This window comes from Danio aesculapii, chromosome 9 (genome assembly GCF_903798145.1).
Source record: "Danio aesculapii chromosome 9, fDanAes4.1, whole genome shotgun sequence".
Classification (NCBI taxonomy): domain Eukaryota; kingdom Metazoa; phylum Chordata; class Actinopteri; order Cypriniformes; family Danionidae; genus Danio; species Danio aesculapii.
In genome coordinates, this window is record NC_079443.1 from 54359777 (window position 1) to 54385266 (window position 25490).

The window sequence follows — 25490 nt, forward strand, 5'->3', positions numbered from 1 at the left end:
CTGTTTTACTCTGTTATCACTCTGAGAAACACTCAGGTGAGCCAAAGCATGTGTTGATTATCAGGATGCTGGAAATGTTTGAGTTTAATCTAGTGTTTTCAAGGGGTGGTCCACTATGATATCGTATGTTAAGCTTGATGTGTAATATAGCTGTGTGAACATAAACAACATCTCTGAATGTAAGCTTAAAGTTTAATGCTAAGGGAGACATTGGCTTTTACAGAGTTAGCTTAGTAAAGCTTACAGCGAATCAAGTTTGGGGACTACAAAAAAATACATCCAGGCTAGTGAGATCACAAACGCTTCAGATTATGCGCACTCACCACGCGCATACACACTGTGCAGCGAAGGAGCATTGGCCAGAGGTGCTGTAATGTTATAGCAGAGAAAGCTAAAGAGCATTGCAAACGCTGCTATTTCCACAGAGCTGCTTCTCAGGACTCGACAATAAGGACTGCCCGATGGCCTGGGGCCAGCGTGCAAGACGCTCGGGAGAGTAAACAGGATGGTTACTGGCCCAATCAGGGGTGCGTTTCCGAAAACCATCGTTAGCCAACTAAGGTTGCATGTTGCGTCGTTACAAACATAGTTTGTTGATTAGGCGTTTTCCAAATCCGTCGTTTCAACAAACATTCGCAAACTGCGTCACAAACTTCCTTGCTTGCAACTACACCTCTGGAGCTGTAGTTCGAAACAGAGTTCCTGGCTGTGTTCTATTCTTACTTATGCCCCCTGTGCCCTATTCATATAGAACATTGTAACATTTAAACTAATTTTTTTTTTTTTATATATATATATACATACACACACACATACACACACACATATATATATATATATATATATATATATATATATATATATATATATATATATATATATATATATATATATATATATATATATATATATTTATATTTATATATTTATATAGCACAGATATAAAAATTGGTAAGAAAAATGACAAACAATGCAATCTGGAAACATTGACAATGATGAAAGAAGAATTCAACATGTCTCAATCAAGAACAAGTTTGGAGCATTTGTTTGATGCATACAAAGTTAAAATGCACACCTATAAATCTAATACTTCTTTACTAAAGGAAACATGCCTGTAAACTACTGTTTATTGCAGTAAGTATTTTACAAGAAGATATATTATTAACAAATTATAAAAAATAAATTCAGTTTTATTTATCTAATGATTCCAGTCAGCTTTTAGTGAACTTGCAATCTTGTCAAAACACAGAACTTTCAGTTCTTATATGTAAAAAGGCCTAAATGCATGTAAGACCATTCAGATATTTTGCTCATCTCCAACTATTGACAGCAGATTCCTTAATGAGAGAGAGAGAGAGAGGGAGAGGGATTTGCACTCGCTCTGTTCATTTAACCTCAGAAATGCAGTGCTTAGACCATCCCTTTGCCTCTCGTGATCTGTTCTCTTGCTCATTCACTCTCATCACCATGATTTCCGGCTATTTTAACTCATTTTGGGGGATCACAGAGCCAGTATGAATATGCAGGAGACTCACAGAGCTTTCGGGAGAGCTCATGAGTTTGGATGAGACACTAGATAGAGGAGACGGCTCGGCTCGCGTCACAGCAGCTCAGAACACTGGAAATACTATGGCTGCACTTGCAACAAAGAGACCATCACTCACGCGGGTCGAGCCAATAGACTGTATAAACAGCTCGCACTGCATCTGTATATATTTTAGCTGCTGTGACGTGAGCGCATCGATTGCTCATGCCCCCACACATCAGTGATCTCCTCACGTGTTGTGGCTGCTTTAGGCTGTGCGTAATATACAGGAGCACATGTGCAGCTTCCTCTGCTTCTAAACTCATAAACACACTTGCAATCGGTTCATGAGATCGGCCAGATTCAAGTTATTAAATGTGATTATCAGCAGATGCCAATAATCAATCGGAATATTCCTTGTAAATAAGGCATTTATGAAGTGTGCCTCACACATGCGAGTGGGCTTGACAAACCACCTGTAACAACACTCTTCCTTTCTCCGCCTTACTCTAGCACTTAATTCTCTAAGCACAAACAGTTCCTGTGGATAATCAGCACTTGTTGTTTGTATTGCCTCTTCTTGTTGAATTGCTGAATGCCTCCTTGGTTATCAGTCGCTGGACATAAGCATCTGCTAAATGACTACATGTAAAAAATGAGTGTTGTGTCATGAGAAGTGTTCAGTCCTGATGTTGCTCTCCTCTGTCTGTCTATATATATATATATATATATATGTGTGTGTGTGTGTACAGATCCGTCTCCTCCTCCGCGTCCGTCTGCTCTGCGTGTGGTGAACATGAGCGTGTGTGCAGACGGTCTGATGTCACTCCGCGTCCGCTGGAGTCTCCCTACAGAGTCTGACGTTCCTGTTCATCACTACAAGATCTTCTGGAGCAGCGAACACACACCGATGAAGACGAACCGCAGGAGGAGGAGGAAGACCAGCCACGGGGTAAACAGCACTGCAGACACACACACACACACTCATACATACACATTCATTCATTCATTTTCCTTCGACTTAGTCCCTTTATTCATCAGAGGTCGCCACAGCAGAATGAACCGCCAACTATAACAGCGTATGTTTTACACAGCTGATGCCCTTCCAGCTGCAACCCAACACTGGGAAACACCCATACACACTCCTTCACACACACACTCCTATACACTACGACCTATTTAGTTCATCAATTCCCCCTACAGCACATGTGTTTAGACTGTGGGGGAAACCGGAGCACCCAGAGGAAACCCACACCAACACAGGGAGAACATGCAAACTCCACACAGAAATGACCACTGACCCAGCCGGGACTCAAACCAGCGACCTTCTGTGCACTTATTTATTTGATTTATTTTCCCTTATTCTCTCTTTCTCTCTCTCTGCTGGAGTTATTGACCCGCCGCCCACTAACTAATCTAATCTAACCCACGCTGATGGAGGAATGCACACACACACACACACACACATCTGCTCCTCATATACACACACATATCTCACATACTTATTAGATCATAACTAAATATGTTGATTAAACTTTTGAAATGTGTAGTATATAATAGATATGTCAGATATGATACATGTAGATATATGATAGATAAGTGTCAGATATATTATTATCATAATAAATATAGATATGTTATGTATGACAGATATATTATAATAAAGCCGCATGTCAGATGTGTTCTAACAAATATAGATATATGTCAGATTAATGTCAGATATACCACAATAAATATTGAAATCTGTCGGATTAATATCAGTTATAATATATATAGATATATATCTATATCTATAATAGATATAGATAAGCTAGATAAATGTAGATATAATGTAGATATATGTCAGATACATGTCAGATAATGTCATATAATATTAATAATAATAATATATGTCAAGTATGTTATGTATTACATGTTTTAAATGTCTTATATTGTGTGTGTGTGTGTGTGTGTGTGTGTGTGTCTGTCTGTGTTTGTGTTTGTGTGTGTGTGTGTGTTTTAGGATCAGACATGGGTGGATCTGGACTCTCTCCAGTGCAACAGCAGCTACACAGTGGAGGTTCAGGCCATGTCATACTGGAGTCAGATCAGACTGAAGAGCAGCAGAGCAACACTACACTTCAACACCACACACACCCAGCAGAACAGCAGTACGACAACACACACACACACATATCCAGAAGCACAGCACTTCGACAACACACACACTGTTATATATACTGCTCAAAAAAATAAAGGCAACACTTGCAGGTACATTGTGTTTAAGTGTTCCTTTTATTTTTTGGAGCAGTGTATATATGTATACACTCATTGGCCACTTTATTAGGTACACCTTACTAGTACCGGGTTGGACCCCCTTTTACCTCCAGAACTGCCTTAATCCTTCGTGGCAGAGATTAAACAAGGTACTGGAAATATTCCTCAGAGATTTTGCTCCATATTGACATGATAGCATCACACAGTTGCTGCAGATTTGTCGGCTGCACATCCATGATGCCAATCTCCCGTTCGCCACATCCCAAATGTGCTCTATTGGATTGAGCTCTGGTGACTGTGGAGGCCATTTGAGTACAGTGAACTCATTGTCATGTTCAAGAAACCAGTCTGAGATGATTGCCGCTTTATGACATGGCGCGTTATCCTGCTGGAAGTAGCCATCAGAAGATGGAGACACTGTGCTCATAAAGGGATGGACATGGTCAGCAACAATACTCAGGTTGGCTGTGGCGTTGACACCATGCTCAATTGGTACTAATGGACCCAAAGTGTGCCCAGAAAATATCCCCCACACCATTACACCACCACCAGCAGCCTGAACTGCTGACACAAGGCAGGATGGATCCATGCTTTCATGTTGTTGAGGCCAAATTCTGAGCCGAGCATCTGAATGTGGCAGCAGAAATGGAGACTCATCAGACCAGGCAACGTTTCTCCAATCTTCTATTGTCCAGTTTTGGTGAGCCTGTGTGAATTGTAGCCTCAGTTTCCTGTTCTTAGCTGACAGGAGCGGCACCCGGTGTGGTCTTCTGCTGCTGTAGCCCATCCGCCTCAAGGTTGGACGTGTTGTGTGTTCAGAGATGCTCTTCTGCAGACCTCGGTTGTAACGAGTGCTTATTTGAGTTACTGTTGCCTTTCTATCAGCTGGAACCAGTCTGGCCATTCTCCTCTGACCTCTGGCATCAACAAGGCATTTGCGCCCACAGAACTGCCGCTCACTGGATATTTCCTCTTTGTCTGACCATTCTCTGTAAACCCTAGAGATGGTTGTGCGTGAAAATCCCAGTAGATCAACAGTTTCTGAAATACTCAGAGCAGCCCGTCTGGCACCAACAACCACGCCACGTTAAAAGTCACTTAAATCCTCTTTCTTCCCCATTCTGATGCTCACTTTGAACTTCAGCAGATCGTCTTGACCCTGTCTACATCCATTGAGTTGCTGCCATGTGATTGGCTGATTAGAAATTTGCGTTAACGAGCAGTTGGACAGGTGTACCTAATAAAGTGGCCGGTGAGTGTATAACAATGAAAAAAATAGTAATTAATAAAACACAGAAATGCTCAACCTAAATATCAATCAAATTTGAAAAATTGGTGTTTTATTATTTAGCTTTTTTACAATTTTTAAGGTTGTCTATTCTTTTTTAATTAGGCAGCGACATCAATGGCCGAATTTTGACTGTGATGTGTGTGTGTGTGTGTGTGTGTGTGTGTGTGTGTGTGTGTGTGATGCAGAGTCCGTCTCTAAGCTAAGGAAAGCAGATCCTCCTGTTCTGGGATCAGTGTCAGTGAAGAGACCCGGCAGCGCTCTGGATGTGGGAACACCTTATTATCAAGACGGACAACTGCAGGTCCGAGTCTACTGGAAGAAGAGAACAGGTGACACACATGCGCGCATAAACGGACATACACATATATTTACACAAACACACACACATGCACACACAGAGAAATGGCTGGTTGAAAATGATCTAGTTCTTGGTCTAATTATAAAATAACCAGTCGATACAACATCAAGACCAAAAAAACACTGTTTCTTTTACTACAGACCAGATGCTCTATATTTGTTTTTATCTGTATTGTCGTGTAATGTGTGTATGTATGTAGTGCATTTATCCTGTGTATGGCCATACACTCAAAGCGCTTCACAATCATGAGGGGGGTCTCTACACTCCACCAGCAGTGTGCAGCTCCAACTGAATGATGCCACGGCAGCCACAGAACAACAGTGCCAGTGCTTCACCACACACCAGCTATAGGGGGAGTAGAAAGACAGTGACACCGCCAATTCGGTGGATGGGGATGAATGGGAGGCCATGATGGGTAAGGGCCGATGGAAGCAATTTGGCCTGGACACCGGGGTTACACCCCTACTCTTTACCAGAACTGCCATGGGATTAGTAATGACCACAGAGAGTCACGTCTTCAGTTTAACCTCATCTGAAAGATGGCACTCACTGAGAGTATAGAGTCCCCTTGATTATACTGGGGCAATAGGACTCACTCAGACCACAGGTTCTGCGCTGACTACTGACCTCACTTACACCACTTCCAACAGCAGCCTAGTTTTCCCATGTGGTCTCCCATCCAGATACTGACCAGGCTCAGCCCTGCTCAGCTTCGCTCTTGGGTTACAGGGGTGATATGCAGAGTGATATGACTGTGATCTTATGGCAGTGCCTAGACTGCAGCTCTGCACAAGACGTTTGGCCAGTGGAGAAATGGTCAAGTCCAACTGAGTCTGGTTTCTCTCAAGGTTTTTTTAATTCTTCACTTTCGCCAATTGGTGAAGTTTTTTTCCCTCTCCGCTGTCGCCTCTGGCTTGCATGGTTCGGGATCTGTAGAGCTGCGCATGGATGGATTTGCTCTTCAATATTTGGACTCTCAGTAGTGATTATTAAACCACACTGAGCTGAGCTCAACTGAACTGAACTTAAACACTGAAAACTGAACTGACACTGTTTCAGTTTACTATGATCCTCTATGTGAAGCTGCTTTGACACAATCTACATTGTAAAAGCGCTATACAAATAAAGGGGAATTGAACTGAATTGATCTGGTCAACCGAACACTCAAACACATGCACAGGACCATGTGATGCCTCCATATGACAGCTAGACATCAAGTCATAATAATAATAATAATAATAATAATAATAATATTAACTCATTACATTTATATAGTGTTTTTCTGAGCACTCAAATCACTGTATAGATAGATAGATAGATAGATAGATAGATAGATAGATAGATAGATAGATAGATAGATAGATAGATAGATAGATAGATAGATAGATAGATAGATAGATAGATAGATAGATAGATAGATCTATCATTCTTCAGAACACGTGTGTGTGAAGGAGTGTTTTCAGATTTCGGACGCAGCACTTGTTTATCCATCTCAGTGTGTTTTCCTTCTCCATCTGCGGTTGCTGTTTTTTTTCTTCTTCCAGAAATGTTCAAACTTCATGTCTGCGTCTTCAAAGCCTGCTTTTATCTGGCTGTTTCGAGTCCCTCAGAAGGGCCCGAGCCAGTGCACCTCAATTATTAATCTGAAATGTATCATTTGACATCCAAACGGCGCAGCTTGATGAATAATAAACCGCAGGCGCTGCGTAAACACTGCTGATTAGCAAAGTCAGTTTCTACTGTTCTGTAATGGCCAATCAGCTCAACCTCGGCCTGCTGTTTGCTCTAATTATTCCTTCCAAGAAATGCTTGCAGGTATTTTATGATGATAAACGCTTGATGGAGACGTTCAGCCAACAGCTCGTATAGTGCTGTTGTTTACTCTGTCTCAGGTTGCTCTTGCTCTCCTGCAGTTAGAGATGACTGTAATGCACTTCTGTGTTTCCTAAACATTTCCTTTGCATTTTCCTTTCATCTTCTGTCTTGTTTGTGTTGCAAATCGCTCTCTTAATTTGTGCATTTCAATTAAAAAGGTCTTTTTTTGTTGGTGTATTGATGTTTCTGAACTAGGTTTTACTGTTACTGTATGTAGTTTTGGACTCCTCTAAAGCATAGGAATACATTAACATGTTTGCAGATATTTAAGTGAACCTCTGAAAAACAATGCTGAAGTCAGATATTCTACTTTCAGAATGTGCATTCCGTGTTGGAATGTCTGTCTCTGCTTTGATCTCTGTAGCTCCACCCACTGCCAGTTTAGCCAGTTATATTTCAGCCCTCAGGGTCGCCTTGGTAGAAAAACAGTACTTGATTTTAATCATGAGGGCAGCTGAAAATGTGACCTCTGGAGGACCGAAGCAGCCTCCGAAATGAGACAGTTCTAAAAATACACATGAGGTGTTTTTTAATTAGTAAATAATGTAAATATTACAATTGTGGACATTTGCTGAGCAGCTTGCAGTGCAAGGCTTGATCATCAGGCACGGTTCCTCCTGTTTGTGTCATCAATCTGGCAACCCGCATTGGCTTTGAAGGGGTCTGCAATACCTAGTTACATCACTAGGTCATTAATCATACAGTTGCTGCCATGTGATTGGCTGATTAGAAATTTGCATTAACGAGCAGTTGGACAGGTGTACCTAATAAAGTGGCCGGTGAGTGTGTATGTTTCTGTGCATTGAGATCAGTGTTTATGTGTTATGTGTGCAGATGCTTCGTCCAGCCGTTATCATGTTCAGTGGATGCCTGAATACTGCAGCCACAACCAGAGCCGATCAGCAGAGAAATCCGTGACTCAGGTTCGTGTGTTTCTCCTGCACTGAAACTCCTTTGTGTGTGTGTGTGTGTGTGTGTATTTATGATTGTTCACAGCATCAGCCAAGAGCTCAGTGAACAAGCCTCCTGCTCTCCATAAACGCAGCCTCTTACGGGACCGAAGACTCATTTCTCTTCATTATTGGGAGCAAATTAGCCAGTGTTGTTTCAGATGATGTGGTCAAAATGTGGTCCAGTGCCTAATAAAACACATGTATTAAAATGACATTTCCAGGAAGTGGGATTGAATTCATCAAACCCCCCCTCTGGCCCCCCGGAGCCTTAACCTGCAGCCCAGAGCCCGTTCCACTGCGAGTCTTTCTTCACTGTGTGCTGGCTTTAGCAGAGACGCGCAGATCTGGATGTTTAAAATGCTTCATCCTGTTGCAGAATATTTAAAGAGTTTCCCTTTTCAAAGTAGAGCTGAGGTTTGTTTTACTGTGCAGATGCTGATGGGATGTCTTCAATTGCATAGATACAAAATTATGGTGTTCTAGTTGGTTGCTAGGGTGATGCTATGCAGTTTCTAAGGTGTTCTCATTGGTTGCCAGGGTGTTTGTGTAGGGTTGCTATGGTGCAGTTCTGGTTGATTGCCAGTGTGCTTATATGGCGTTGCTATTGTGTTTTAGGTGGTTGCTAGGGTGTTGCTATTTAGTTTCTTAGGTGTTCTCATTGGTTGCCAGGGTGTTGCTGCGGGGTTGCTATGGTGCAGTTCTGGTTGGTTGCCAGTCTGCTTATATGGGGTTGCTGATGTGTTTTAATTGGTTGCTAAGATGTAGCTATTAAATTTTTAAGGTGTTCTCATTTGTTGCCAGGGTGTTGCTATGGTACATTTCTGGTTGGTTGCCAGTGTGCTTTTATGGGGCTGCTATTGTGTTTTTAGAGGTTGCTATGGTGTAGCTATTCAGTTTCTAAGGTATTCTCATTGTTTGCCAGGGTGTTGCTGCAGGGTTACTATGGTACAGATCTGGTTGGTTGTCAGTGTGCTTTTATGGGGTTGCTATTGTGTTAAGTGGTTGCTAGGGAGTAGCTATTCAATTTCTAAGGCGTTGCCCAGGGTGTTGTTGTGGGGTTGCTATGGTGCAGTTCTGGTTGGTTGCCAGGGTGCTTTTATGGGGTTGCTATTGTGTTCTAAGTGGTTGCTAGCGTTTAGCTATTCAGTTTCTAATGTGTTCTTATTGGTTGCTAGGGTGTTGCTGGGGGGTTGCTATGGTACAGTTCTGGTTGGTTACCATTGTGCTTGTATAGGGTTGCTTTTGTGTTTTAAGTGGTTGCTAGGGTGTAAGGTTTTCTCATTGGTTGCTGTGGGGTTGCTATGGTACAACTCTGGTTGGTTAACAGTGTGCTTATATAGGGTTACTATTGTGTTTTAAGTGGTTGCTAGTGTGTAAAGTTTTTCTCATTGGTTGCTAGGGTGTTGCTGTGGGGTTGCCATGGCACAGTTCAGGTTGTTTACCAGTGTGCTTATATAGGGTTGCTATTGTGTTTTAAGTTTTTGCTAGGGTGTAAGGTTTTTTCATTGGTTGCTAGGGTGTTGCTGTGGGGTTACTATGGCACAGTTCTGGTTGGTTACCAGTGTGCTTATATAGGGTTGATATTGTGTTTTAAGTGGTTGCTAGGGTGAAAGGTTTTCTCATTGGTTGCTAGGGTGTTGCTTTGGGGTTGCTATGGTACAGTTCTGGTTGGTTACCAGTGTGCTTATATAGGGTTGATATTGTGTTTTAAGTGGTTGCTAGGGTGTAAGGTTTTTTCATTGGTTGCTAGGGTGTTGCTGTGGGGTTACTATGGCACAGTTCTGGTTGGTTACCAGTGTGCTTATATAGGGTTGATATTGTGTTTTAAGTGGTTGCTAGGGTGTAAGGTTTTCTCATTGGTTGCTAGGGTATTGTTGAAGAGTTGCTAAGGTGCAGCTTTGCAGTTTTGTTTCTAATTGGTTTTGGCTTGTTTCCAGGGTGCTTTTATGGGGTTGCTATTGTGTTTTAAGTGGTTGCTAGGGTGTAGCTATTCAGTTACTAAAGTGTTCTCATTGGTTATCAGGGTGTCGCAGTTTGCAACTTTGCAGTAATGTCTCTAAGGCTCGGATGGGCAAACTGGAGGCTGTGAATGGTCCTTTGGTGTGAACCCAGCATTAAAAAACTTATATTTTAGTCAAAAGACTGGAAAAATAATGCGAAATCAAGATGTTTGTGTTGAACTGAGCCCTGACTCCAGCACTGACTGATCACAGCAGTGTTCCAGCATCAGTGTTTTACTCACATCTGTCTGTGTGTTTTGCAGGAGAACTACATGAATCTCCCCAGTCTACTGTTCTCCTGTAAGTACAGGGTGACGGTTCACACCCTCAGTGCCAGGCGACGCTCTAAGGGTGAGAGCACCAGCTTTCTGACACCGTCCTGTGCCACTCTGAGGAGCAAGAGCATCAAACCCATCGCCTGTACTGGAGACGCCGGTGAGAGCAGAGCATTTTACTGCTTTCAGCAAGAGTCTTATGCTGATAATACACAGGAAAACCTTTCCAGCAGTGTTGCAGAGTGATGTTGCTTGGATACTTTCCTATTAAGATCGGGCAACAATATTGTGTCTGTATCCCATTGCCCTGATTTGTTTTCATTTGTCTTGCCCATTTATGGCATCATTTCTCAAAGTTGCTCAAAAAGTTGCCCTGTGTATCGTCAGCATCACAGATCAGAATAGTGTTCAATTAGTACTGCTGATTTATTGTTCTGGTTTGTGTTCATATTTTACATTGATTGTGTTTACATATGAAAACAAAAAATATTTATAATAAAAATACAGTGATTAAAATTCTTATTTCTAAAAAGTGGCGTCACAGTGGCGCAGTGGGTAGCATGATTGCCTCACAGCAAAAAAATTGCTGGTTCGAGCCACAGCTGGGTCAGTTGGTGTTTCTGTGTGGAGTTTGCATGTTATCCCCGTGTTGCCGTGGGTTTCCTCCGGGTGCTCCGGTTTCCCCCACAGTCCAAACACATGTGGTAAAGGGGAATTGAATAAGCTAAATTGGCCATAGTGTATGTGTGTGAATGTGAGAGTGTATGGGTGTTTCCCAGTGTTGGGTTGCAGCTGCAAGGGCATCCGCTGTGTAAAACATGTGCTGGATAAGTTGGTGGTTCATTCTGCTGTGGCGGGCCCTGATGAATAAAGGGACTAAGCCAAAAAGAATAAACCAGTGTCTCCCTTATCCTCTCAAACCATTGTTTATATATATATATATATATACAGTATATTTCTATATATATATATACAGTATATTTCTATATATATATATATATACAGTATATTTCTATATATATATATACAGTATATTTCTATATATATACAGTATATTTCTATATATATATATATACAGTATATTTCTATATATATACAGTATATTTCTATATATATATATATATATATATATACAGTATATTTCTATATATATATATATATACAGTATATTTCTATATATATACAGTATATTTCTATATATATATATACAGTATATTTCTATATATATATATACAGTATATTTCTATATATATACAGTATATTTCTATATATATACAGTATATTTCTATATATATATATACAGTATATTTCTATATATATATACAGTATATTTCTATATATATATATATACAGTATATTTCTATATATATATATATATATACAGTATATTTCTATATATATATATACAGTATATTTCTATATATATACAGTATATTTCTATATATATACAGTATATTTCTATATATATACAGTATATTTCTATATATATACAGTATATTTCTATATATATATATACAGTATATTTCTATATATATACAGTATATTTCTATATATATATATACAGTATATTTCTATATATATACAGTATATTTCTATATATATATATATACAGTATATTTCTATATATATATATATATATATATATATACAGTATATTTCTATATATATATATACAGTATATTTCTATATATATACAGTATATTTCTATATATATATATACAGTATATTTCTCTATATATATATATATACAGTATATTTCTATATATATACAGTATATTTCTATATATATACAGTATATTTCTATATATATATATATATATACAGTATATTTCTATATATATATACAGTATATTTCTATATATATATATACAGTATATTTCTATATATATATATATATATATATATATATATATACAGTATATTTCTATATATATATATATACAGTATATTTCTATATATATACAGTATATTTCTATATATATACAGTATATTTCTATATATATATATACAGTATATTTCTATATATATATACAGTATATTTCTATATATATACAGTATATTTCTATATATATACAGTATATTTCTATATATATACAGTATATTTCTATATATACAGTATATTTCTATATATATATATACAGTATATTTCTATATATATACAGTATATTTCTATATATATACAGTATATTTCTATATATATATATACAGTATATTTCTATATATATATATATATATACAGTATATTTCTATATATATATAAACAGTATATTTCTATATATATATATATATATACAGTATATTTCTATATATATATATACAGTATATTTCTATGTAGTATAGAAATTAATTTTTTCAATTTCATTTGTGATTAAATGCGCTTTAGGGAACAATATGCCTATTATTAAAACCGTAAATATTTTTGATTCAGTGACTTTTCCTTTCATTTTTTCACAATATTATTATCCTAGTTTAAACTAAGGAAAATTAGAAACATAAACAAATTGAATACTGTTATCGTTCACAGAAAACCATAAAGCACTGCTTATTTCATTTCCATATGAAAAAGTACTATAGTAATTTATAGTAAATCCTATAATAGTGTTTTTGAACCACACCATAGTAAAGTGTATTATACTGTATATATTATAGTATTTGCAACTCTTTACTAATGAATACTGTAGTATTATCTATAATGAACTGATCAACTGTATTAAATACTGTAGTATACTTTAGTTTTTACTACAGTAGACTGTGGCGTATTGTAGTATTGTATACCCTATAGTTGTAGAAAACTACAGTTTTGGCTCATTTGTTTATATTAGTGTAGTTGTCGTGTTACTGTATAATCATCACAGCATATCCATTAAAGTACTTTGATATTGTATGGTTTTAAAACCCTAGAGCAGGGGTGACCAACCCTGTTCCTGGAGATCGACCTTCCTGCAGATTTCAGTTGCAACCCATATCGAACACACCTTATCAAGTGCTGTTCAGGTCCTAATTAATTAATTCAGGTGTGTTTGATGAGGGTTTGAGCTGAACTTTGCCCTATAGTATTTACTTTAGTATTTTTGTAATTGGCATTGTATATTTTCTCTACTGTATTTCTCTATGCTTGTAATTTGTTTATTATATTTTATGCAAATGAGCTCCCTCACAAAATCCCCCCAGTCAATCTAAAATTGAGGAAAACTGGGGAAATAGTGTGTTGGAATTATAATCACAATATATATGGCAGACAAACACATTATTTTTCAATGTCATGCTTTGCGATTGCATGTGTAACTGACTCAGTCTCAGGTATATAAGTGATATAAGTGGGGTTTTTTAAGTAGTAGTTCCTAGAGAAATGGAATATTAAATGAGAAAACAGTGGGCGTGGCTTGTTTTTTTACTGCGAGCTGATTGGATTTAGTAAAGTAGGTGTTTCATTCAGAAATATTGGGAAAAGGGTTTGTGGAGAGTTATTACAACCTAACAGACTCCTCCTCCTCGCCATTTCTGTTTGTTGTCAAAACTGACAGCTGGAGGGGCGTGGTTACATGTGTTAGAGAATTTAACTGAAAACAAACAAAGTAAATTTTCAGATTTTATTTTAGATTACAAGAGCAAACTATTTTGCACAGATGAGTTGTTCATCACTAAACTAGCAATGTGAGCTAACCAAATCAACATGGTTGGTTTTTATTTCATGTGTACTTTAATCCTGCAGCTCCTGTGAAGGTTTTGACAAAGCCTGAAAATCTGACCGCGTCCTTCAGCTTCCACGACGGTAACGTGACGGCTAGTTTCGTGTGGAGCGTGTCGCATCATCAGCCTCATCAGCCAATCACAGGCTTCCAGGTCACATGGGCGGAGGTTTCCACAGAGAGCCGTCAGAACAGCCTTCCAAACAGCATCATCTCTCAGTCACAGATCCTGCCGCCGGTGAGTCCACAAAACATTACTTGGATTACTTCTGAACTGTAGTAATTATTGATTACAAATTACACAACGAAATGTGTAATCAGTAATATAGTCTGTTAAATTACACATTATGATGATATATCTGATTACTTTTGGATTACGTTCAGATTACTTCATGGTAGCTTAATCTGACTACTTTTGTATTACATTTAGATTACTTTTATGGTAGAGTGTTCTGATTACCTTTGGATTATGTTTAGATTACTTTTAAGGTAGAGTGTTCTGATTACTTTTGGATTATGTTTAGATTACTTTTATGGTAGAGTATTCGGATTACTTTTGGATTATGTTTAGATTACTTTTGTAGTAGAGTATTCAGATTACATTTGGATTATGTTTAGATTACTTTTATGGTAGAGTATTCGGATTACTTTTGGATTATGTTTAGATTACTTTTGTAGTAGAGTATTCAGATTACTTTTGGATTATGTTTAGATTACTTTTGTAGTAGAGTATTCAGATTACATTTGGATTATGTTTAGATTACTTTTATGTTAGAGTCTTCAGATTACTTTTGGATTACGTTCAGATTACTTCATGGTAGCTTAATCTGACTACTTTTGTATTACATTTAGATTACTTTTATGGTAGAGTGTTCTGATTACCTTTGGATTATGTTTAGATTACTTTTAAGGTAGAGTGTTCTGATTACTTTTGGATTATGTTTAGATTACTTTTATGGTAGAGTATTCGGATTACTTTTGGATTATGTTTAGATTACTTTTGTAGTAGAGTATTCAGATTACATTTGGATTATGTTTAGATTACTTTTATGGTAGAGTATTCGGATTACTTTTGGATTATGTTTAGATTACTTTTGTAGTAGAGTATTCAGATTACTTTTGGATTATGTTTAGATTACTTTTGTAGTAGAGTATTCAGATTACATTTGGATTATGTTTAGATTACTTTTATGTTAGAGTCTTCAGATTACTTTTGGATTACGTTCAGATTACTTCATGGTAGCTTAATCTGACTACTTTTGTATTACATTTAGATTACTTTTATGGTAGAGTGTTCTGATTACTTTTGGATTAAGTTTAGATTACTTTTGTAGTAGAGTAGTCTGATTACATTTGGATTATGTTTAGATTACTTTTATGGTAGAGTATTCAGATTACTTTTGTATTACATTTAGATTACTTTTATGGTAGAGTGTTCTGATTACTTTTGGATTAAGTTTAGATTACTTTTGTAGTAGAGTATTCTGATTACATTTGGATTATGTTTAGATTACTTTTATGGTAGAGTATTCTGATTACTTTTGGATTATGTTTAGATTACTTTTATAGTAGAGTATTCTGATTACTTTTGGATTGTTTAGATTACTTATGTTAGAGTATTCAGATTACTTTTGGATTATGTTTAGATTACTTTTATGATAGAGTATTCGGATTACTTTTGGATTATGTTTCGATTACTTGTAGTAGAGTATTCTGATTACTTTTGGATTGTTTAGATTACTTTTATGGTAGAGTATTCGGATTACTTTTGGATTATGTTTAGATTACTTTTATGGTAGCATAATCTGACTGCTTTAGAGCTACATTTAGATTACTTTTATGACAGTGTAATCTGACTACTTTTGGATTACATATAGATTACTTAAGATTACTGCCCTGTGTTCAGACCTGTTTACATTCATTTTTAGAAATAGCAATGCAAATGTTTTAATATCGGAATTGATTTTTTGTTTTGTTTTTTCATAAAATGAAAGTTGGTCAGAATAAAATGTTTTTTTCTTTTGTTAGGATTGAAACTCATAAGTTATTCATTAAATGTTGTTTATAGAAAAAAATCTCTAAATGATACAATTTTTATTTTAAATTAGGAAGAAATCTAATCAGTGGTACACAGAATAAAAGATGTAAAATACAGTTATGTTTCGCTTAGTAATTTACAGCTTTTTAAATAAATTAAATAGCTAAAAAGGTGCCAGACATGTTTATATTTATTTGTAAACAACAAAATACCAAAGTTTTAACATCAGAAGTGAAATTTAAAGCTAAAAACCTTAAAGCTAAAAACTAAAATACAGTTTCTCTGTATTTACTGAACTGATTAGCTGTAGGATTTTAATATGTGATAATATATTGTCCAAATAAAATATGACATTTAGTTTCGTTGTTGTTTTTACAGAAAATCACTATTGGTATAATAAGAACAAAATAATAAAATATAAAGAATAAAATGGTGTTTTTATCATTTGCTGTGACTGAAACTTAGGGTTATTCATTAAATATTGTTTTTTAATGCAAAAAATAAAACATTTGATATTAAATTAGGAAGACATATTATCAGTAGTTCACAGATTAAAACTAAAAGTGTTTCACTCAGTAATTTAGAGCCTTTTTAATTAAAATAGTTAAAAAGGTGCCAGACATGTTTATATTCATTTATTCATTTTATTTTCCTTTCCTTTCCACACACACACTCATCCACTTAGCCAATTTAGTTGATCAATTCCCCTATAGCGCATGTGTTTGGACTGTGGGGGAAACCGGAGCACCCAGAGGAAATCTACACCAACGCGGGGAGAACATGCAAACTCCACACAGAAACACCAACTGACCCAGCTGGGACTCAAACCAACGAACTTCGTACTGTGAGGTCACAGTGCAACACCACTGAGCCACTGTGTCATCCTTTTCATTTATAGACAACAAGATACTGACGCTTTAACTTCAGAAGTGAAATTAAAAGCTACGAAAAAAAAAGTTGAAAAGACTATCTGAGATATCACTTTTGGCTTCGTCCTCATGGGAAGTTTTATCTTGAAGCCCATCATGTGGAGATTTATTAGCATTATTAGTGTTCATATGGTAATTATTAGCATGTTCTCATGGACAGTGTCATTTTGAGCTCGTTTTTTTTTTTTTTCTCTTACATCAGTGCTGTCAAACATTGAGCAGATCTAGAACAAGCAGTCCTCATAACATTATATTTCATATTCATGTCCTTGAGCTGAGGATTTAATAGAGTCAATCAAGTGAGAAACACGAAAGTCCAGATTTCATCTTCAGATCTGTCAGAATGTTGGAGCTGGTCGTCATTATCAGATTGGATTCATCTATAAACGATGGCGAATCTGTGATGTTTATGATGATTTCACCGTTCTTCTTCAAATGAGCTCATAATAAACACGTCAAAACATCTGCATCTGATTATTATCATTAATCTGAGCTCAATAATCGGAACAGAGAAACTGAGATAATGTAATTGACGAATAATTAGACAGAAATAATCATTTTCACTTGGTTATTTTATAAATATAAACCATTTCTTGTATTTCCAGGAAGGAATGGTAACATATGACTAACAATGAAACTAACAATTGAAACTATTTTTAAAGTATTTATTAATCTTGGTGAATGTTAAATTTGCTGATAATATGCAAATTAAACGTTTTTAACAGACTACATTTGTATTTTTAATTACTAATATCAATAAAGATAAATAAATACTCAATTTGGTGCATAAAATAAGTTATACAGGGATGTTGAACGCTTGATTCTGACTGACTGATGGCCATTCCAAGGTTATTGTCAGATAAACACACAGCTAAAGTAGTTCCGGCAGGTTTAGAGGAGGACAAACACCTGACAAAAAACTCAATACAACATCTCAGCAGTGGATTCAGCTCTGATAATCATAGTAGAAGCAGAATAATGACCTCTGGGATGGTGAATTATTAGAGAATAATGCACACCTGAGGTGTAACAGACACTACACTTCACCACATCAACACCTCAGGTGTGCATTATTTACTAATAATTCAGCTGTCATCAAATATTTTATAAGTATAATGCACATCCAGCCAACGGTTATCGCAGAATAAAGCCTGACAGATTAATCAGCAGCTGTGCTTTATTATTGAAGTGCTTTATTCTTCAATAACAACTGGCTGGGATGTACAATACTCAGCTTATTGTATAGATACTTGCCACAAAACCAAACTATTATACACAAAACTCTGATCTTGCATAAGTAAATTATGAATTATGCATTTTTGTTATTATTCAGTCACAACATGGCATCAACCAGTTGAGAAGAGTAGATTGTTTTTCAGAATCAAGTATTCCACATAGCCATGTAGTAATGTTTACCAATTCAACAGCCCGTCATCAATTATTCCTTATTTATTGCATTAACCAGTGCTATTACACCACCGTCTGGAATACTTGATTCTAATTGGTCAGTCACTACATTGTCAACATAAGTCTGTTATTCCTAGATAACAACCACTGAATAACACAGACTCATCCAGGAACTGAGAATCACCTTCAATGTCCGTGAATGCGTTTTCGTCTCAGTGTCAGGTTTACATTAAATCAAAGCATTAATAAATTATTGCGGCTCTGAACAATGTTTTGTGTCTAATTTTTATGTTTTGTGGCCAGCAGTCGTGTAATAAGCAGGATAAAGTAGTTCCAGGTTGGCTGTTTTCACAGAATAAACCCTTCAGTTTTACACAGCTGTACTGCTCTTTACGTTGAGCTGCTGATAAACCTGTTGGGCTTTATTCTGGGATAACAACCATCCTGGGTCTACATTATCCCTAATGTGAAACTTTATTGAAGTGTTTTTGCAGTGATAATGATTTCATTTCTCTCAACAACTGCAGTCATCAGAATCTAACGCCATCATCCACAATCTGTGTGTGTTTGTCAGAATCGCAACCTGCTGGTGGTGTGGAACCTCCGCCCGGCCTCCATCTACAGGTTGGAAGTTCAGGTCATCACCACAGCTGGAGAAGGACCAGCGATAAAGAAGATCTTCCAGACGCCCAGCCGGAGTAAGAAAACACACTTCATCAGTCAACATTTTACATTAGACTGCCGTTTAATTTAATCCGTCTTTATTTCTATAGCTTTTACAATGTAGATTGTGTCAAAGCAGCTTAATACAGAAGAAGTTCAAGTAAATCAAAACTGCTGTGGTCCAGTTTTCACAGATGAACTTTGGCTTAGCTTAGTTCAGTGTAGGGCTGCACAATATATCAGTATCTCAATGTGTGCATCCACAATAGTCACATCGCCACATACAGAATGCAGTGTTGAGTCTGGATTACAGATGACCAGAAACCACAGGTCAAAAACACAGGAGATTTATGAAACTCTGTGTAATTACACTATAATATTGTGAGTTTGTCATCTGCATGTGTTTTTAAGGCCTGTGTGAGCATTTGAGGAAAGTTTAAAGCATTTTAGTAGCGCATGAAGAAGTTCAATTAAGATTAATTTCATTGAATTATTTATACTATGAAGACTATACAGTGTTATTTTACTTTGGTTATTCACTTTCTGTACCTGAATATGGTTTTCTATATCCAGGAAACCATAAAGCAAAGTTTAATTCACTTTGATATTTGCTCCATTGTGTTTATTTATGGCTACAGTTTGTTTATTATATGTATATAATAAATGACATGAAAATATATTTATATTTCACTCCCCTACATAATAATCCCAGTCAATCTAAAGTGATGACTTTGCAAATAAAGCTATTTAATTCATCGTGTGAAATGGTCTTTATATCGCAGAGAAAAAAAGCATATCGCAATGTAAAATGATTCCAATATCGTACAGCCCTAGTTCAGTTCATAATGTAAACGTCACTGCTGAAAGACCAGACACTGAAGAGCAAATCCACCAATGCGCACCAAGTGTTCATTTCATCAGCTCACTCTTTGTTTAGTCTTAGTTCTGTGTTAAATGCACTGTATTTTATTTCACAAGCATTATATTTGAAATCTTATCTACTACCGATTTATGCCAACATGATCAAAGTAACTCATTTGCATAATCCCAGCCTCCCATAACATACAAATACAAATAAGTACATGGGTTTTAAATAACACGTTTAAATAATAGCCCGGTTAATTAAGGCTTTTTACTTTTTCACTTGCTTTTCGAGTGTCTTGGTTTTGTGACTCTGAAATGGCTGTTTTGTTTCTAACTCTGAAAGACCAATCAAAACAGTTTTGACCAGCTGACCAATCAGAGCAGAGTTGGTTTATAGAAAGGGGAGGGGCTTACTTGAATAAAACAAATCATATCAAAATCATTGCAACATGATATTATCTTTGATTAGACGCACTGAAACCTGTTGTACATTTTAATATACCAACAAATGACACCAGCAATAACAAACATGTGTTCAGAATAATGTCAGAACACAATTTTGGGAGTCATTTAACTGAATCATTTTGATAAGGGGATTGATATTGGCAGATTGGCCTGCTGGTTTGTTCAATCATCTTTTGAGACATCAGCACGATCAAAGTAACTAATTTGCATAATCCCCGCCCCTCAGGACACTCACAAATGGGTGTTTCAGTTCCAACATGGAATAGATCAAGCAAAACAGACTTGGCCAGCTGACCAATCAGAGCAGAGTTGGCTTATGAAAGGGGGAGGGGTTTACAGACCTGGAGCATTAAATTGATTTAGGGCGAATCATATCGCAATCATTGCAAATTGAGTCTAATATTAAATGCATATTGTGAGAAAATAACTACATTTTCTGAGCTCAGATGCACTGAAACTTGTAGGAGCCTCGACACAATATTAGGACACTTATAAATACCATTAAATGACACAATGACAGAACAAATTACTGAGTCATTTAACTGAATCATTATGATGATTGACCTGCTGGATAGCCCAATTAGCCAATCAAATCCTTAATTGGTTTACATCAACATGATCATAGTAGCTCATTTCCATAATATCCACCCTGCTGCATACGCTCTAAAGCTGCGGTCATACTGGGCTTTTCCTCCCATAGACTTCCATTCATACACACGCGAACGCGTCAGACTGGAAACGCAGGGTCATGCGTTAAGTTTCGCAGGTCGCTGCGGTGCAAAGTTCAAGCTTGGTGAACTCTGACCTGCGAAATCGCATCACTTGACTGCGTGAGACCAATCGAGGATCAAAACAGGATCTCTCTGGACAGAAATTTAAAACATGGAGCAAATCGCTCACTTTTTAAATGTCTAAACATTTGGTTTAATCCCGCCCCTTTTCGCAGCGCTGTACGACAGAATTTCGCACACACAAAGCCCAGTGTGACCGCAGCTTAAGACGGCAGTTTAATTTCCAACATGAAAAGGCCAATAAAAACACACTTGGCTCAACTGACCAATGAGAGCATCCCCTTTTGGAAGGGGGAGGGGCTTATGAATAATATCAAATGAAGAATATCAAAATCATTCCAAAATGATTGGAAATTAATGCAAATGATTATTAAAATAGATTATTCTGAGTTTTCTGACTTGCTGTAGGAGACCCAAATCACAATATTAACACACTTTCAAGAGTTCACACTTAGATATTGCTTGACAACTGTTAGCAAGTTTGGCATGCTGTCCCGGGAGAGAACCCTGAGCTCGGAGATAGGTGAGCCCAGGGCTCCCGCCTGGTCCATAGAGCATATGAGGGGAGTACGAGATCAGGTGGTTCTCGAGAGCTCCCCGTGGTAAAAGAAAAAGGGAGGAGAAGGGATGGATGGGGGGTTTCTTCGGAAAACGAAGATAAGAGAGTAGTTCTAGCTAGGCTACTTATAGTGAGTTGGGGTTAATCTGATTGGCTAACTAGTGAATGTAGATAGGTGGCCAGCTGCAGTCAATCATATCACGTGCTCCTCTCGAAACTAGTTTGAAAACTTCACTTAAAATACCAAATGAGCATCAAACCACACAATTAATTCTGTAAATGTATTTCAGTCGTAATTTATGCACATTTTCAGTTCATCTTGCCATTTATATGCAGTGTTGCATGGATGGTTCACATGTATAGTTGGGATGAGGTGATGTTTCATATGTAATGGAGATGTGCTTTTGTTCCTGGCAGAAACTCGTCTTCATCAACAGCACCATCAGAAGTCTTCAGCAGAGAAACACTGAAACCGGCAGAACAACACAAGACTTTTTCACTCTCTACGGTTTTCATCGCTGCACCCAAACTCTTGAGCAACAACACCGCTTCATGTCTGGATTTACACCATTTCTGCAAGTTAAGATCAAGGCAAATCATGCCGTTTCTCACAACCTGCCCAGAAATACAGTTTATTTGAATGGAAAATTGAGATGTGGAGAAAAACTCACTTCATGAGTTCTCAAATACAGTCATCATCATAGAGTGTTTTCATTTCTGTTCAAGCATGCACAGCCATACTGGAGATACTGGGCTGTCAACAACAGCATGACTGAACATATGACTGCGCAGTTATTGTTCAGCTTAGTCTTAGTTCTGTGTCAAATGCAATGTATTTTAATTAAGATATTAATTAGTATTTCATAAGAGTGTAACGATACAATCAAGTCATGATTTAATGTGCATCTCGACATATGGTTAAAAAAACTATTGATATTTTTGGGTGAATTATACCTTTTAAATAGAGTAAGTTGACTTTAATAGCATTACCCCCTAATATTTGGCCTTCAATATGGCCGACTGATGACACACCATTCGTTTTTTTTCTTTTCTGCTTGATTTGTTAGAACTTTTATAAGTCTAAAGTACTCTAAATGAGATTTATTTCATCGTTAGCAATTAGTTCAGCCCAAAATATGTCAATAATTTATCATTTTCAGCAGTAATAATCACCATAATATATGAGTTTAGCTCTGATCTGTGGCTTTCTTTTCATTTTCTGCCTCCAATATGGCCGACTGAAGACACGTCGTTCCTTTTTTTCTCATTTCTGCTTGATTTGTTTGAACTTTTATAATTCTATAGTACTCTAAATTCGTTTTTCATCGTGAGCAATTGGTTCACCCCAAAGTATGTCAATAATTGATCATTTTCAGCAGTAATAATCACCATAATATGAGTTGAGCTCTCTTCAGTGGCTTTGTTTACATTCTGTGCCTCCAATATGGCCGACTGATGACACGCCATTCATTTTTTCTCCTTTCTGCTTGATTTGTTAGACCTTTTGTAAGTTTATATTACTCTAAATGTTTCTTTTTTCATTCTGAGCAATTAGTTCAGCCCAAAATATGTCAATAATTGATCATTTTCAGCAGTAATAATCACCATAATATATGAGTTGAGCTCTGATCTGTGGCTTTGTTTTCATTTTCTGCCTCTAATATGGCCGACTGAAGACACGTCGTTCATTTTTTCTCTTTTCTACTTGATTTGTTAGAACTTTTATAATTCTATATTACTCTAAATTCGATTTTCATGGTGAGCAATTGATTCAGCCCAAAGTATGTCAATAATTGATCACTTTCAGCAGTAATAATCACCATAATATGAGTTGAGCTCTCTTCAGTGGCTTTGTTTACATTCTGTGCCTCCAATATGGCCGACTGATGACACGTCATTCATTTTTTTCTCCTTTCTGCTTGATTTGTTAGACCTTTTGTAAGTTTATATTACTCTAAATGTTTCTTTTTTTCATTCTGAGTAATTAATTCAGCCCAAAGTATGTCAATAATTGATCATTTTCAGCAGTAATAATCACCATAATATATGAGTTTAGCTCTGATCAGTGGCTTAGTTTACATTCTGTGCCTCCAATATGGCTGACAGATGATGCATCATGAAAACACTCTATAATGTAAGTATTTTCTCATGCTCTTGTCTTTCCAAACACTTCTCTCTTTTGTATTCAGCAAGTGTTCAAAATGAGCTCTGTGTTACCCTAAAGCATCATGACGATTGCGGAGATCATTGGTTTTGGGAATACTTTTGAGTAGTGCTGTCAAACAATTAATTACATTATAATAAAAGTTTGTATTTGAGATTTGAGGTTTATTTAATTTCCTACAAGGCACAACCAATATTGAATTATTGCAGAAATTACAGACACACACACACACACACACACATATATATATATATATATATATATATACATTTTAAAAAGTAAAATTAATTTTAAAAGGTTAATTAATAACTAGTTTTTCTGAATATATTCCACCAAAAATTATTTCAAGTAAATAAAATATGCACCGATAAGCATGCAAAAAAGTTTACATCAAGCTACTTGTATACAACTTACATACATACAGTATTTATAAGAAATGTTTGTGTACTGTGTATATTCACAATGTGTATATATAAATCCGGCGGCACGGTGGCTCAGTGGTTAGCACTGTGGCCTCACAGCAAGAAGGTCACTGGTTCGAGTGTTTCTGTGTGGAGTTTGCATGTTCTCCCTGTGTTGGTGTGGGTTTGCTCCGCTTTACCCCACAGTCCAAACGCATGCGCTATAGGGGAATTGATAAACTAAATTCGCCATAGTGTATGAGTGTGTGTGTGTGTGAATGAGTGTGTATGGGTGTTTCCCAGTACTGGGTTACAGTGTAAATGGCATCCGCTGTGTAAAGAATATGGTGGATAGTTGGAGATTCATTCCACTGTGGTGACACCAAATATATATATATATATATGGGACTAAGTTGAAGGAAAATGAATGAATGAATAAGTGAATATATAAATGCACATAAAGTACAAAAATATACAAAACAAAACAGACACATAATATATATAATAATATGTTAAGTTACATTAGTACACGCATATATATATATATATATATATGTGTGTGTGTATTTTTTTTTTTTACATGAATACAAACTTATTTTAAATGTGATTGTTTGACAGAACTACATTTGAGAAACACAGTCTAGCTCATAACAGCAGACGGTATCATTTAATAATAATGACTTAATTATTTACAGTTTTGGGTTTCCTTTGATTAGGCAAACAAAAATCCATCTTAGTGGCCTCTTATTAATATTTGATCAATATTCCATTAAAGTTTAACAGAGTGTTTTGTTTATTAATGAAATGAATACCTAACGTGTGTTTTGATGAAATGACCTATACTGTATATGTTCTTGGCTGTAGAGATATTTTTGCAGCAGTCAGTGAATGTTGATATTTATTTATGTGTGTATTGCAAAGCTTCATTTGTATGCGAGTATGTGTGTATTTTTTCCCCATCTATTAGCTATTCAGTTTTTAAAGGCC

The 25490-nt window shown here is 36.5% G+C and overlaps 1 protein-coding gene across 1 annotated transcript in view; it reads left to right on the forward strand.

Annotated features, from left to right (window-relative positions):
• LOC130235421 (anosmin-1) overlaps positions 1–23653 on the forward strand; it is a 106157-nt gene extending 82504 nt beyond the window's left edge. The window contains exons 7-14 of the mRNA XM_056466004.1: positions 2278–2477; positions 3528–3675; positions 5258–5401; positions 8140–8228; positions 10522–10693; positions 14246–14460; positions 19171–19294; positions 22356–23653. Of these exons, the coding sequence (XP_056321979.1) occupies positions 2278–2477; positions 3528–3675; positions 5258–5401; positions 8140–8228; positions 10522–10693; positions 14246–14460; positions 19171–19294; positions 22356–22408 (1145 nt within the window). The 3' untranslated portion in view covers positions 22409–23653. The remainder of the gene's footprint in view (positions 1–2277; positions 2478–3527; positions 3676–5257; positions 5402–8139; positions 8229–10521; positions 10694–14245; positions 14461–19170; positions 19295–22355) is intronic.
• Positions 23654–25490: the final 1837 nt, after the last annotated feature.